General features: G+C 34.8%; 1 protein-coding gene across 1 annotated transcript; it reads right to left on the reverse strand.

Moving 5' to 3' along the window:
• Positions 1-10981: 10981 nt before the first annotated feature.
• LOC132601748 (uncharacterized) lies at positions 10982-12396 on the reverse strand. Its single transcript, XM_060314814.1, has 3 exons — positions 11827-12396; positions 11624-11675; positions 10982-11577 (listed from the first exon to the last, which is right to left on the reverse strand). The coding sequence occupies exons 1-3, from the start codon at positions 12394-12396 to the stop codon at positions 10982-10984; spliced, it is 1218 nt and encodes a 405-aa protein (XP_060170797.1).
• Positions 12397-14352: the final 1956 nt, after the last annotated feature.

The following is a 14352-nucleotide window of genomic DNA, read 5'->3' on the forward strand; positions in this document are numbered from 1 at the left end:
AAATCAAAATATTATCAAGTATTTGGCTTAGCGTAGAAAGTGATAATTCCTTACTTGTTTAAATCGCCTAGTATATTGTTCCCCGTGGGATCGAACCCCGACTCATAGTTGGGTAAATTATATTGCATACGACCGTGTACACTTTCTCTTTGAGGAGTGGATTTGGACGTTATCAATTTTGGCGCCGTTGCCGGGGAACAATTTGGCGTATTTGGGTTAGTTTGGGATGTAAGCTTACTTGCTTTGGTTCAAACTTGTGAATATGTGTTTGTGATTTTTTGTGTTTCTTTGTGTTAGTTTTTATTTTTTTGTTATTTATTTTTGTTACTTGTGTCTCTATGGCATCTTGGAATGAAAATGGGTTTGATGGTTGCAACCTATATTTTGATGACCCATGTCCATATTGTGGAGGACCCCACTTTTGGCAAGATTGTGAAAATGCTCCCGGGAGAGAGATGTGTGCACCGTCTCAATCCTATGATGAGAATATTTGTAATATACGTGGTGGTCAAGGTGGACATTGGGGTATTGTCCTAATTATTTTGCTCCCCCTCCCCCAAGTTGTTCTAATGAAAATGCTAGTTGTCCTTTTGAGTTTGATAGGGACAATGACATGACAAGTGGAGGACAAAGTACCGGATATGAAGGCATCATGGCAATGCTCCAAAATTACTTAGATCGGGAAGCTAAAATGGAGGAAGAGCGAAAACTCGTCCAACAGTCCATTTTAGAAAATGGAGAAGCTATGAAAAGAATGAATGATTCATTAGAATATGAAAATTCCTCAATTGTCATGGAAGTGTCTACTCCTCAAAATGAATTGGTTGAAGAAGAGATTTCAAATTTGAAAGATGAGCCCGAAAATTCTTGTGTCCACAACGAAAGTTGTGAAAGTGAAGAAGTGGTTCAACTTAAAGAAGAGCAAAATCTTGAAGAAGAAATTTCCAATTCTCAAAAAGAAGAAGTTAAGGAAATTTTGAAAAGCATAATGGGGAGGAATGAAAACTATGGGCAAGTTTTGACCAAATTGTGGGAAGAAGTTCAACATGGAGATGATGAAACTATCCAAAAGGTGTATCTCACCATGGATGGATTTTTACAAGAGCTGGACGACTCTCACAATGAAGAAAAACTTGAAAAAATAGAAATTTTGAGCCATGATTGGCTAATGAATCAAGCTCAACAACTTGAAGCCTATGGGGATCACCGTGAAGGCATTTCACGAGATATGTTGATAAAAAGAATTTTGATGAATTCATTCTGCAATCTCAAACTCAAAGAATAAATACAGACAAAAATCATTTTGATTTGCTTGTTCTTGAAAATATTTTATGGTCTAGACGTCGAATGATGGAAGAATTTCTAAAAATGCATGTTGAGCAAAGTCAAGAAGTGGAGCTACTTGAAATTGCTATCCGGAAATTGGAGGCCGAATTGAATGCAAAGATTGAGGCATGTGATGCTCAATATCAAAGGGCCATGGATTGTAGTTTTGAGTTGGTTTCCAATGAAGAAGAGGTCAAGATTGATTTTCAAGAGCTAATGATGAATTGCCAACCGACCAATCCAAAAATAATGCAAGATGCCGAGATTGAAGAAATGATACTAGAGTTGCATAAAAAAGTTCATGAAATGGTTTTTGAAGACTCTAGTTCATTTTTGGGTGAGGATGCCAAAAATGAAGTGAATTTGAAATTGAAGCGCATTGGACCACATTCCAACCATTTTTCAACATTGTGCTTGGTTGATGATATGGAAGTTGAACTAACCGAGCCTATGGAGAATTTTGGAGATGAAGAAGAAAGCGTTTTCATTTTGAAGTTTGCTATGCCAAGAAGACAAAATGACATGCTTCACTTACGGGCCAAGAAGTACAAAATACGACACCCGAGAGTTGGCCTCTTTGCTTTCCTACCACCGCCTCACGAGCATCACCGGAATCTTGATTCGAAGTTGGGGTGAAAATTCATATCCTCCAAGTGGAGGGAAAAGTTGTAAAGTTAACCGTCGTGTCGCGACGTTAACTTAAGCGCTTGGTGGAAGGCAACCCATCGTTTTCAAAATTTCAACTCGTTTTTGAAATTTTATTTTTTAGAATAGTTTATTCTATTGCTTTTGACTAATCCACAAAGTTTTAGAATTTTTGGAGCTGTTTTGAGCAGGTCGGGTTTTTAGAGCAGCCCCAAACCAGTAGTTGCTGCTGAAAAAAAAATCAGGTGATATCACCTGCGATTCGCAAGTCATGCCTGCGTTTCGCAGGTCATGCCTGCGTTTCGCAGGTGCTGACAGTTCAAAAAAAAATCAGGTGACATCACCTGCGAACCGTAGGTCATGCCTGCGAGTCGCAGGTGCTGACAAAAAAAAAATTATTTGCCCTCAAACTATTTTATGTTTTGTTTTGATTATGTGCAGTGAGGTCACTGCAATGTTTGTAGTTGGAGGTGGCATGTGGTAGCACATTATGTTTTGGTTATGCATAAATTGTGCCCTTGCCGGGCTTTTGTCTTCTATATGGATATTGTGTGCCCTTGCCGGGTTTGTTTTGTGACTATTGGTATGGTTGTGAATAAACGTTGTCACAAATGGAACTTGCTCAAATTTTTGAAGATTTTGTTTTGTTGGCATGTTGTGGATTAGTCACTTTTATTAGTTTATTTTCTTTCTTAGCTTCTTTAATTAGTCTTTTAGTTTAGGTGTAGGTGATCCTTTGAGGAAAAATTGTGAAAACTCTTGGCTTGTTTGGTACTAATAGAATTAGTTTCTTGCTTGTGAAGCGTTTAATTAAGCATACCCCTCCAAGTGAAATTTTAAGTGAAAAGAGAAGCAAGATGCATAGAAGGAATGATTTTTGTGACAACTTTTTGGCTCATTTTGTGACTCTTTACCTACTAGATAAGTTTTACTTGGGATGATGAGATATTGCTCTATTTGTTCTTGCTTAGGAAGTAAAATTGATCCATCTTGACTAGTTCATATGCCATGTGTGGTGAGTGTTTATTGAATAATTCTTGTGTTTACTTTTATCATCTAGAACTTGCCCGGTTAGTCTTTCAATGCTAATTTTGATTATGTTGGTTGGAGAGATGACCTTGGGCTATCTTTGTGATTTTTGAAAAAACCTCTTTAGCCTTTCTAGCCTACCATTGCATAAATAATATCACTAGTAACCCCATTTGAGCCTATGACCTTTTCTTTGATTGCCACATTACAAGCCTTTACCCTTTTTGATGAAAAGTCTTTCTTTTGAACCTTTCCCTCCTTGAACATGAAATTGTGAATTTGAGGCCAAAAGCCTAAGTTGGGGGTGTTAGTGTTGCTTGAGAGTGGTGAAGGTTGGTGTTGTGGAAAAGTCAAAAGAAAGGAAGAAAATTTGAAAAATACAAAAAGGTTGCAAACTTTTTGTGCCAAAAAAATATATTTAGAAATCAAGAAAATGGTTGCACAAAAAGAAGTTGGAATAATTGGGGAAACTAGTATGCAAAGGAAGGAGTGATGTTTTGAAATGAAGAGGAAAGTGGACAAAAGGATGTGTAGTGTTCAAGGAGGGCGTAGTCACTTGTATCCCAAATATTTATCCTACCCTTCCCTAAGCCTACATTACAAGTTTAAAAAGTCCCTATGTGATCTCCAACCGAATGTTCTTGAGTTAGTGATGAACGAAAATAAGGGCAAGCTTATGGTGTGATATTTGTTAGCACTAGAACTTCTTTGTTGAGTGTGAGTGACTTTTGTGTATTTGTCCCTTGCGTCGTTGTTGTGAATATAGTGATTTTGGGACTTTCTTTCTTGTGAGGGCATATGGATTACGATAGATTGGTGATGTTGAAAAATTCAAAGTTGAGTCAACTGAGCATATCTAGTAAGCTAGTGGTTTTAAGTCACTTATTGAGGCTTGAGTGTTGTTGCTTGATGGTTTTAAATCTCTATTGCATTCTTGATATTGTATTTTGAAATAAGGAAGTTATTTGGTTGAAGCTTCACATGCTTGTAGCCTAATTGTTGGTACCAACCAAAGTCATGTTTTTGTGCTTAAAGTGGATCCTAATTGAGATTTTTGTTTTGATCTGCTTGAGGACAATAAAAGACTTTAAGTTGAGGGTGTTGATGTGCCGTGAAATTACGGGATATTCGATGCTAATTCCTTAAGCTTTTGTGACTCTTCAAACACTTTTGTTGTTACTTTTTGTGTATTTATGTTGTTTTGTAGGATAAGATGCCCGGAGAGCATAGCGGAGCAAAACGGAGCAAAAATAGAACAAGAAACACTTTCTGGCAGCACATGCTAGTAGCACTTGCTGCAGCATGTTGAATATGCGAGCAGCATGTTGTGCAGCATGTGCTGACAGAGAAATTGGCACAACATGCGACTAGCATGTTGCACCTGCGACACAAGATGCGAGTAGCATGTTGTGCGCGCAGGGTATTTTTGTCCAGATTTTGTTCCCGTTTTTGGAATGTTATAAATACTCTTTTAGGGTTTGTAAAACACATCTTTGGCCATTTTCATACAAGTTTTGAAGACTAGGTTCCTACACCACACTTTGGGGTTGAAGATTTGGTTGAGCATTTCTTAAACCTTTAATTCATTTCTTCAATTCCTTTCTTTGTATTGTATATCTAAGTGTGTAGTATTTATTTTCTTCACTTGAATCTTGTTTATGGAAATATTCTATGATTAAAGTGTTGGATGAAACTCTTGTTTTGCTTATGTATTGAATGATTGTTATTGCTTTGAAGTGGGTCTTTGTCGATTTAATTAATCTTGTTCTTTAATGTTTCTTAAGGGATTAGCTAACCCTAAGACTTGCCCATTTACTTTGATTAAGCTCGGAAGAAGAAATCTAGGTTGGGAAAGATTAATTAACAATAATTTGGGTCATTAAACTCATCTAATAACTTGAGCTAGGAATAGGAAAGTTACTTGAGATTCAATTGGTTGTGCTTGATATTACACTCTAAGGCTTGGAAAAACTTAGAATGAAATTCATTGATTTGGTTGGAAGAGTTTCAATGAGATTTTAGAAACCATTATCTATTAACATAAACCTGCTCTTAGTTGTAATATCATAAAATATATTGGATCGTTACTTGAGAGTTCCTTGTATCCATGCTTGTGGCCATTGATCATTTTACTTGCTTTCTAAGTTAGTTTACATTTTTGCATTAGTTATAATTTTCTTTAAATCAAAATATTATCAAGTGTTTGGCTTAGCGTAGAAAGTGATAATTCCTTACTTGTTTAAATCGCCTAGTATATTGTTCCTTGTGGGATCGACCCCGACTCATAGTTGGGTAAATTATATTGCATACGGCCGTGTACACTTTCTCTTTGAGGAGTGGATTTGGACGTTATCAGGGCTCGGAGTTGAGACGCACAAAGAGGACATATTTGCTGTAAAATAGAGCAATGATGAGATGCTCTGCACCTACGTGGAAAGATCCCAACGGGAGAGGATGCTGTTGCCTGCCATACCAGGAAGATTGAGCTGCTACGGCATTCACAGATGGTTTGAACGTCAATGGTTCAGAGGCGTCGAGAAAATTAATGGAAACCTTGAGGGGGTTCTCGGCTAAGTCTTAGAACGAGGCAAAAATTATTTTTGACATACCATGGTTCTTGGCCCACTAGCGGTTGGCTGAGATACTCCTCCAGGTCTTACGAACCTCGAGAGATGCGCGTAAAATAGCCATCACCCATCCGAAGAGTTCGGGCATGTAGTCTTATTTTATCAGGGCCGCTGCAAAAGAACCAGACAAAACTTAAAATCGGGACTTTTTAAATAGAAAATGGTGGAATAATTATCTGGATAAGACACATACGTATAGGGTTCCAAGGCTCCGAAAACAAATTTAGGGAAGCACGGTGCAAGAGGTCAGTACGGATCATCAAGAATCGATTATATCAACCTCGATCGAAGTCATCTTCGGCACTGGTGATTAGGCTTCGAGAGCCTCGGGAGACCAGATGGATCATTCCTCCCGGGAACATGCGAGGAGAATATAGGTGGAGCAGGTGGTTTAGAGTAAAAGGGAGCCCGACCAGTTCAGCCAGGTGCTGTGTACACGGAATTATCCTCCAAACTTGGGGCGCCAATTGTGCAATGTAGATTTGGTAATGACAGCAAAACACCTCGATCACCTCATGGACGGGTAGCAAAAAGCCAATGGTAAAAGGGTAAGTGTAGACTATCGACATTCCGGTAGCATGATGAGCTATGTTGGTATTTCAGGGGCCGTTGAAATATCGACTTCTAGCCTCCACTGGCAGTCAAGACGAACTGGGGGGATGGAAGCGTCATAGATCATAGAGCACATCTGCATAACTGAACCCAATTGTTGGCTGGAGTGGAAGTCCTTCAATAAATTCAGGACTGGGGGAATGATGTCGGTAGTGTTCACCCCGAATTGATTTCTTGGGTGTCAGCAGAGGAGGTGGTGTCGGTCCCTTCGCCGGAGATGGTGTCGAAGATCCCGTCCAAATGTTCCTCAGTCGTGGTGAAGGCTAAATGACGGGAGGAGCATGATGAAGAAGACATAGTTTCTTTTGTTCGAAGTTTCAAAGGGAGAAAAGGTGAGAGAAGAGAAGATATGAAGCCAGAGAGTTGTCAAAAGAGATTGTGTGTGGATTCAGTGGGCAAATGAACAACTTACATAGGGGAAATCGCAATCATTAGCCTCGATTCACGGAGGGCCGAGTCTACTCCTGTAACTGCCAATCACTGCCTTTGAAGCGATGTCGCCGAATGAGTGAACAAATGCATTCAATGCCGCCCTGACAACACATAACATCGTTATGATTCTATGATGTATTCAACCTAAATGTCATTTTGGATTAATACTCATAAATCATGTCAGATCATAATGATTTCAAAGTTATAACTAATAAATAGGCGGAAAAAATATGTTTTAACACGGTGGCGTTCAAGTTATGACAGACCAGTATAACTTCATGTTATATTCAACTTAGAAGTTTTGTTGGCTTGGCATAAATCACACCGGACTGTCACGATTTCAGATTAAAGCTACAAATTCAAAGAAGAAGAAAAAATATATTTCAAATCTTGGCATATAAGTCATGACAAACTGGTATGACTTCATGTTATATTTAATCAACTGTCTTGTTGGATTACTCACAAATCATAACGGATCGTCATCAATATATATATATAAGGAGAGTAGTCTAGCTTAATATTAAACCAAGTGGCGTAATATGAATAAGCCACTTGGAAACAAATTCTACGTGCATTAATTATAAAAGAAGTTATTAATTGTAGTTCAAAATATCATCTAATTTAATAATCTTCTTCTTCTTCTACTACTACTACTACTACTACAACACCACTATTAATAATAATAATAATAATAATAATAATAATAATAATAATTAATAATAATAATAATAATAATAATAATAATAATAATAATAATAATAATAATGAACTCACGTAATATACTCATACAATATTATCAACACATAGTAGTAGTAGTTGTTAATAATAATAATAATAATAATAATAATAATAATAATAATAATAATAATAATAATAATAATAATAATAATATATATAAAGAGAGTAGTCTAGCATAATATTAAGCCAAGTGGTGTAAATGAACAAGCCACTTGGCAACAAATTCTATTTGATTGGATTAAAAAAAGAGTTATTAATTGCAGTTGAAATATTACCATATATGAAGAATCATGACATATAATTTTAAAAATATTCATATAATATCTTATATGGATTTTATAATATTTGCAATTAAAAAATTACCATATAAGAAATAATATTATATGACAAAAAATGTGCAGACTATATTTTTCTTTATGAGGAAATTAGAAAATTTTCAATTTAAATACTAGGATGATGATGATGATGATGATGATGATAATAATAATAATAATAATAACAACAATATATATCTCTATTATATTAAAAGGAGGGTAGCCTAGCTTAATATTAAGTTAAATAGCATACTGTTATAAAATTGGTTATTGATGCTATAGGTAGGGCTGTTCACGGTTTTGGTTAAAACCAAAACCAAATCGAAATTTTAACCAAACCGAATAAAAAAACCGACATTTGGTTTGGTTTGGTTTGATTTGGTTTTAAATTTTAAAAACCGATAATATTTGGTTTGGTTATGGTTATATTAAAAAATAACCGAATAAATAACCGAACCAAACCGATAAATTATATACATAAATTTTATAATTATTTATATGTATAATATTATTTTTTCATAAATAATTATAAATATTTTATACCTTTTAATCATTAATTTGATTTCTGGTCTACTTATTTCACATGATTGTTTAAGACCCGTGTTTTTAAGAATATGCTCAAGCCCATGACTTTAAGTCTTTTAACTCTTTAAGTGTTAAGTGTAAGCTCACGTTAGAGTCTAATGTCTTTAACTTAATTTTTTAGCCTTTCTTTGTCAGCCATTTGATTTTAGGTTGTTTCTTTTTCTTTTTTCGAATTTATACCTTTCTTTTTTTCTTGTCTGAATGGGTCCTAAACTTCTAATATTTTTCATATGAAAAGGACAGAGGTTGTAGATTTGGAGGTTCCTATAGAAGATACTTCGGTAACATCAGCATTTGCTGCAACTCAAGCACATGGTAATGTCCTAATACTTCTTCCGTGGATAATCCTCCTAAAAAGCAGAAAAGAACAACTCCTTGTAGTCGAGACCCTAGCCTTGGAGATAATGATAGAAAAACATCTGAATTTGGGATCATTACAGAAAGTTTTTTTTTAATAAAATGGGAGAATTGAGGGCAAAATGCAAGTGCTGTCCCAAAGTTTAGGATCATTACACAAAGTTTTTTTTATTTCATATATTTTCATTTTAATTTTAGGTAGTCTTTATGTTTAATTAATATGTATGTTTGTAACAACAACTAAAAGCTCTTATGCTCTACTTTATTTCCAGGTATGTATATTAAGATGACAAAAATGGTGCAGCCACTACTTAGTTAGTTTTTAGCTTTATATGTAATAGTTTAGCAACTTTGGGTAGCTTGAGTACGACACTATCACTAATAGTGAAAATGTTTCTATGATGTATGTTCCACCTTAAATTATAAATAAAATATATCGTTTGAACAAAAAAAAAGACATGTTTTTTCAACTTTTTAATGTTTACTGATAAGTCTCATGGCTGCTAGTCATAAACCGAAAAATCCAACCAAACCCAACCAAACCGGTGGTTATTATTTTATTTGGTTTGGTTATGGTTTTAGACTTTTAAAAACCGACTAAATTGGTTTGGTTATGGTTTTAATCAATAACCGACCCAAACCGAATCATGAACACCCCTAGCTATAGGTAAAATGATTGTATGTGAAATATAAATTAAAAGGAATTCTTTGTCAATTTCAATCCAAATATTGCATTACCAAAATTATTTCCTAGATTTCTACCATTTATGTTCGAATCTAATTCGGCCCATCTTACTTCTTTCCCCACGTTTAGATGTGATATATTGACCCACGTTGAATATTTTTTCCAGAGAAAATTTATCCTTATTTTATTGAATTTGAATTATCTATACCTATATCTTTTATATGAAAATTTTATTTATATTAATAATCACTGTAATTTGGTTATGAGATTCTGATTTCTGCATTTGGGTTATTAAGGAAAAAAAGGATTTTAATTTTGGGTTAGTAAAAGAAAATTGCCAACCCATATGATTTTGTCATTAAAAGCTACATTAAAACTATGCGAGTCATTAGATAAGGGGAAAAAAACCTGTAGTCTTGATTTAGAGCCCGTTTGGATGGGCTTAAAAAAAATGATTTTTATGTATAAAGTGCATTTAGAACTTTTAAGTGCTGAAAGTTATTTTTATAAATAAACAATTGAGTGTTTGGATAAAAGTGTTTATGCTGAAAATAAGTTGTTAATGTGTTTGGTAAATAAGTGTTGTAAGCACTTATTTTCTGTCAAAATGACTGAAATACCCTTAAAGCTGTTAACACCATAAATAAGTTGATTTAAAAGATTTTAAACTCTAAAGTTGATTCAAATCAAAAGTAATTTATATTTTAAAATCACTTCCACTATAAAATGTTTATTTAAGTTATTTTTTTTATAAATACATGTTACTTAAGGGGGCCGCATGAGCTAAAAGAGACACTTATTTTGGAATGAAGGGAGTAATATCTTCTTGATTTATTTCATTATTGGAAATGTATTTATATTGATTTGTTGTTTCAAGAAAGAGTTGTGTATTAATTATGAGAAATTAATTAAATCATTCTTCTTCCTCCAACAGATATATCCTATGTTAACGGTGAAGAGTGAATTTTGCAAAGGAAAATAGTGGTTCCTGAATTATCAAAATGGAAGCTTGGTCATGCACTATATCGTTGACTAAATCCAGCAATCAAGAATGGTTTATTACTAATCTTAGACAAGGCTTCAAAACAGAACATTTCAGTAGACTTACAAGATTTAATGATACGTTTTGGCACTGATAACATTTTTGGACTTGCTCTAGGGAAAAGTTTGAATATTCTCACCATTGAACTTCATGATGATAATTCAATTGCACTTGCAATGGATACAACTCTAAAATCAGTTTTCAAAAGATTGTTCTATCCCAACTTCATGTGGAAATTTATGAGATTTTTGTCCATTGGATCAAAAAAAAGTCTAAAGAAGAGCCTCCACATTTTGAACAATTACATAACTGAAGCACTAGATGAACGTGCAAGTAGAACAAAAACTTCTACTTTTAATAATGATGATCTATTATTGGCATTTATGAAAAAATCGGAAGCAAATGGACATTTTTTGCCTAGGACTGCTATAAAGAGCACAATTTTTTAAATTTTTTACATGACTTAAAAAAGGGTAATACAATTTATATTTCAAAGATGAAGAATTTGACACAAAATAAAAGTGCTAATACAACCGAAAGCACTCCACTATAAATACAAGAAGTGGAAAATACTCATATAATACAAGTATCAAGCATTAGAAATGTCACTAGCAATCATATCACGAAACTCCATCCAATAGACATCATTTTGTTCTCCTACATCTTCGACATCTACATTGTTAGCTCTTGAAGTTGTGCCAATATCATTAGAATCAACCGATGGAATATAGCTCTCATTCTCGACTGTTTGGAATGCATCATCCACATTGCATTTCTTTCTAATATAATTGTGAATGGCCATAGTATCAAGTACGATGTCCCTTTGTGTGTCAATGTGATAGTATGACATGTCTCTTAAAATAGACCATCTTGTTTTCCAAACGCCAAATGTGTGCTCTACTACATTTCTACAAGAAGAATGTAAATAGTTAAATTTCTCAATGCGTCCTCTTGGCTCTCGCAATTGTCGAGTTGCACCGCGGCGAAATTCAACTAGGTGATATCTTACATTATTTCCTTTGTATGGAGCCATGTATCTTTTCATGTGTGAATATCCTGCATCAACTAGATAATATTTGTTTTCGCGTGGATGTGGAAAGTTGAGCTCTTCTCTACGAAGGGCCTCAACAAATATACGACTATCGTGAGCTGCTCCTTCCCACCCAGCCCATGCAAATGTAAAACCTGTGTGCCATCAATTGCTCCAATACAATCCTACGACTATGTTGACCTTGCGGTAATCTAGCTTTAACATGTGTGCCATCGATTGCTCCAATATAATCCTACAAGAAGTGAATGTAAAATAAGAAACTTGGGATCCATTTTTTTTCTCGTTGAATTCTAAGGGGCAAGAAACTATCATAAAGCTTTTGTTATATAAGGGTAGTAAAGATACAATGCAGAATAACAAATTATCATAAACGGGTTACTTACTTTAAAGAAAGGGAGATATCTTTGTTTACATGGCTTGTGAGCATCGCAACCATCATTATAATTTGGATGTGGTTGAATGATATCTCTTGCAAGCTTACAAACGGCCTTTAAAACACTATGAAAGTGTATATGAATTGTCTCTGCAGAATGTTGAAAGATATCTTGTATCATTCGATTTCCAACTCTATGTGCACAAGTCATCAAGAATATGCCTAACATTTCATGTATAGACATTCCACAAGTGGGTTTAAGCCCATATTTATCAGTTAGGTCATTGGATAGATCAATGCACACCGCCTTCTTCATTCGAAAATTTTCATAACAACGAGTCTCATTTCCTCGTAATATCTCTTGAATAAACTCATTTCCAGAGCGCATTGATGTACGACAAGGTTCTTTGCACATGTATTTTTCACAATACATCAAAATGTATTTACCTGTTATATGACATAAAGCCATCCCCACCTTCTCATCTTGCTCTCTCCGAATCTGTTCTAGTTCTTGATCTTCGTCATCTAACAAATCACTTAAATGAGGAGAGACCACATTGCTAATATCCCAACTCTCCATTTAACTGAAAATGGAAATGACTCCAATTAGTAAAGAATGAAAGTTTTTCCAACAACCTGATAAGTTGGTATTTTACCAACTTATTTCTTCTTTAATCTTAGATTTTTGCTATGTTTTGATTGAGAAAATAGTGCATTTAATGTCGTTTACTTCCATTTTATAGGTTTATGTGATTTAGAAGTGATCGGAAGAAACCAAGTGAAAATAAAGTCAAAAAGAGGTCAAATTGGACAAAAACTGCACAGTTTTGCAAAACTGTCAAAAGTGGACAGTTTTGCAAAAGCGGGACAGATTTGCAAAAAATGGGCAGAACTGCAAAAACGAAAATCTGGGGCATATTTTGTCATTTTTTGGACTTGGAAAAATTGAGGAGCTACAAAAGAGAGGCTTGGGGCAAAACATTTTCATCTTTGGTCATTTTTCTTACAAGCTTGGAGGCTAGGGTTTCACCTACACCATTGGAGGAGAAGATTGGAGCACTTTAATGAGATAATTCTTAAACCTTTCTTCAATTTCTTGTTCTGTATTGAATATTTAAGTGTGTAGTATTTCATTTCTATACTTGAATCTTGTTTATGAAAATATTCTTGATTAAAGTTTGGTTTGAAACTCTTGTTATGCTTATGTATTGAATGATTTTTATTCCTAATGAAGTGGGTTATTGTTTCTTTAATTAATCTCGTTCTTGAATGTTTCCAAAGGGATTAGCTAACCCTAGGACTCACCCATTTACTTAGATTGAGCTCGGAAGAGGAAATCTAGGTTGGGAAAGATTAGTTAACAAGGATTTGGGTCATTAAACCCATCTAATAACTTGAGCTCGGAAGAGGATAGTTACTTGAGGTTAAATTGATTGTGCCTAATATCACACTCTAAGGCTTGGACAAGCTTAGAGTGAAATTCATTGATTTGGTTGGAAGACTTTCAATGAGATTTTAGAAATCATTATCTATTAACATAAACCCGCTCTTAGTTGTAAAATCATGAAATACATTGGATCGTTACTTGAGTGTAATTTCCTTTGTATCCAAACTTGTGGTCATTGATCATTTTACTCGCTTTCTAGGTTAGTTTACATTTTTGCATTGGTTATAATTTTCTCCAAAAACCAAAATATTATCCATCGTTTGGCTTTAGCTTAGTTGGTGAAAGTTCCTTACTTTCTTAATCGCCTAGCATATTGTTCCCTGTGGAATCGACCACGACTCATAGTTGGGTAAAATATATTGCATACGACCGTGTACACTTTCTCTTTGAGGAGTGGATTTGGACGTTATAAAAAATGGCGCCGTTCCCGGTAACGGAACCAATTTTTGATAACGTCCAAATACACTTCTCAAAGAGAAAGTGTACACGGTCGTATGCAATATATTTACCCAACTATGAGTCGGGGTCGATCCCACAGGGAACAATATGCTAGGCGATTAAGAAAGTGAGGATCTTTCACCAATTACGCTAAAGCCAAATGATGGATAATATTTTGGGTTTTTGAGATAATTATAACTAATGCGGAAATGTAAACTAACCTAGAAAGCGAGTAAAATGATCAATGGCCACAAGCATGGATAATAGGAGATTTCACTCAAGTAACGATCCAACGTATTTTACGATTTTACAACTAAGAGCGGGTTTGTGTTGATAGATAATGATATCTAAAATCTCATTGAAAGTCTTCCAACCAAATCAATGAATTTCACTCTAAGCTTTTCCAAGCCTTAGAGTGTGATATTAGGCACAATCAATTTAACCTCAAGTAACTATCCTCTTCCGAGCTCAAGTTATTAGATGGGTTTAATGACCCAAATCCTTGTTAACTAATCTTTCCCAACCTAGATTTCCTCTTCCGAGCTCAATCTAAGTAAATGGGTGAGTCCTAGGGTTAGCTAATCCCTTTGGAAACATTCAAGAACGAGATTAATTAAATCAACAAAGACCCACTTCATTAGGAATAGAAAT

The sequence above is a fragment of the Lycium barbarum genome, chromosome 7 (assembly GCF_019175385.1).
Source record: "Lycium barbarum isolate Lr01 chromosome 7, ASM1917538v2, whole genome shotgun sequence".
NCBI classification, from domain to species: domain Eukaryota; kingdom Viridiplantae; phylum Streptophyta; class Magnoliopsida; order Solanales; family Solanaceae; genus Lycium; species Lycium barbarum.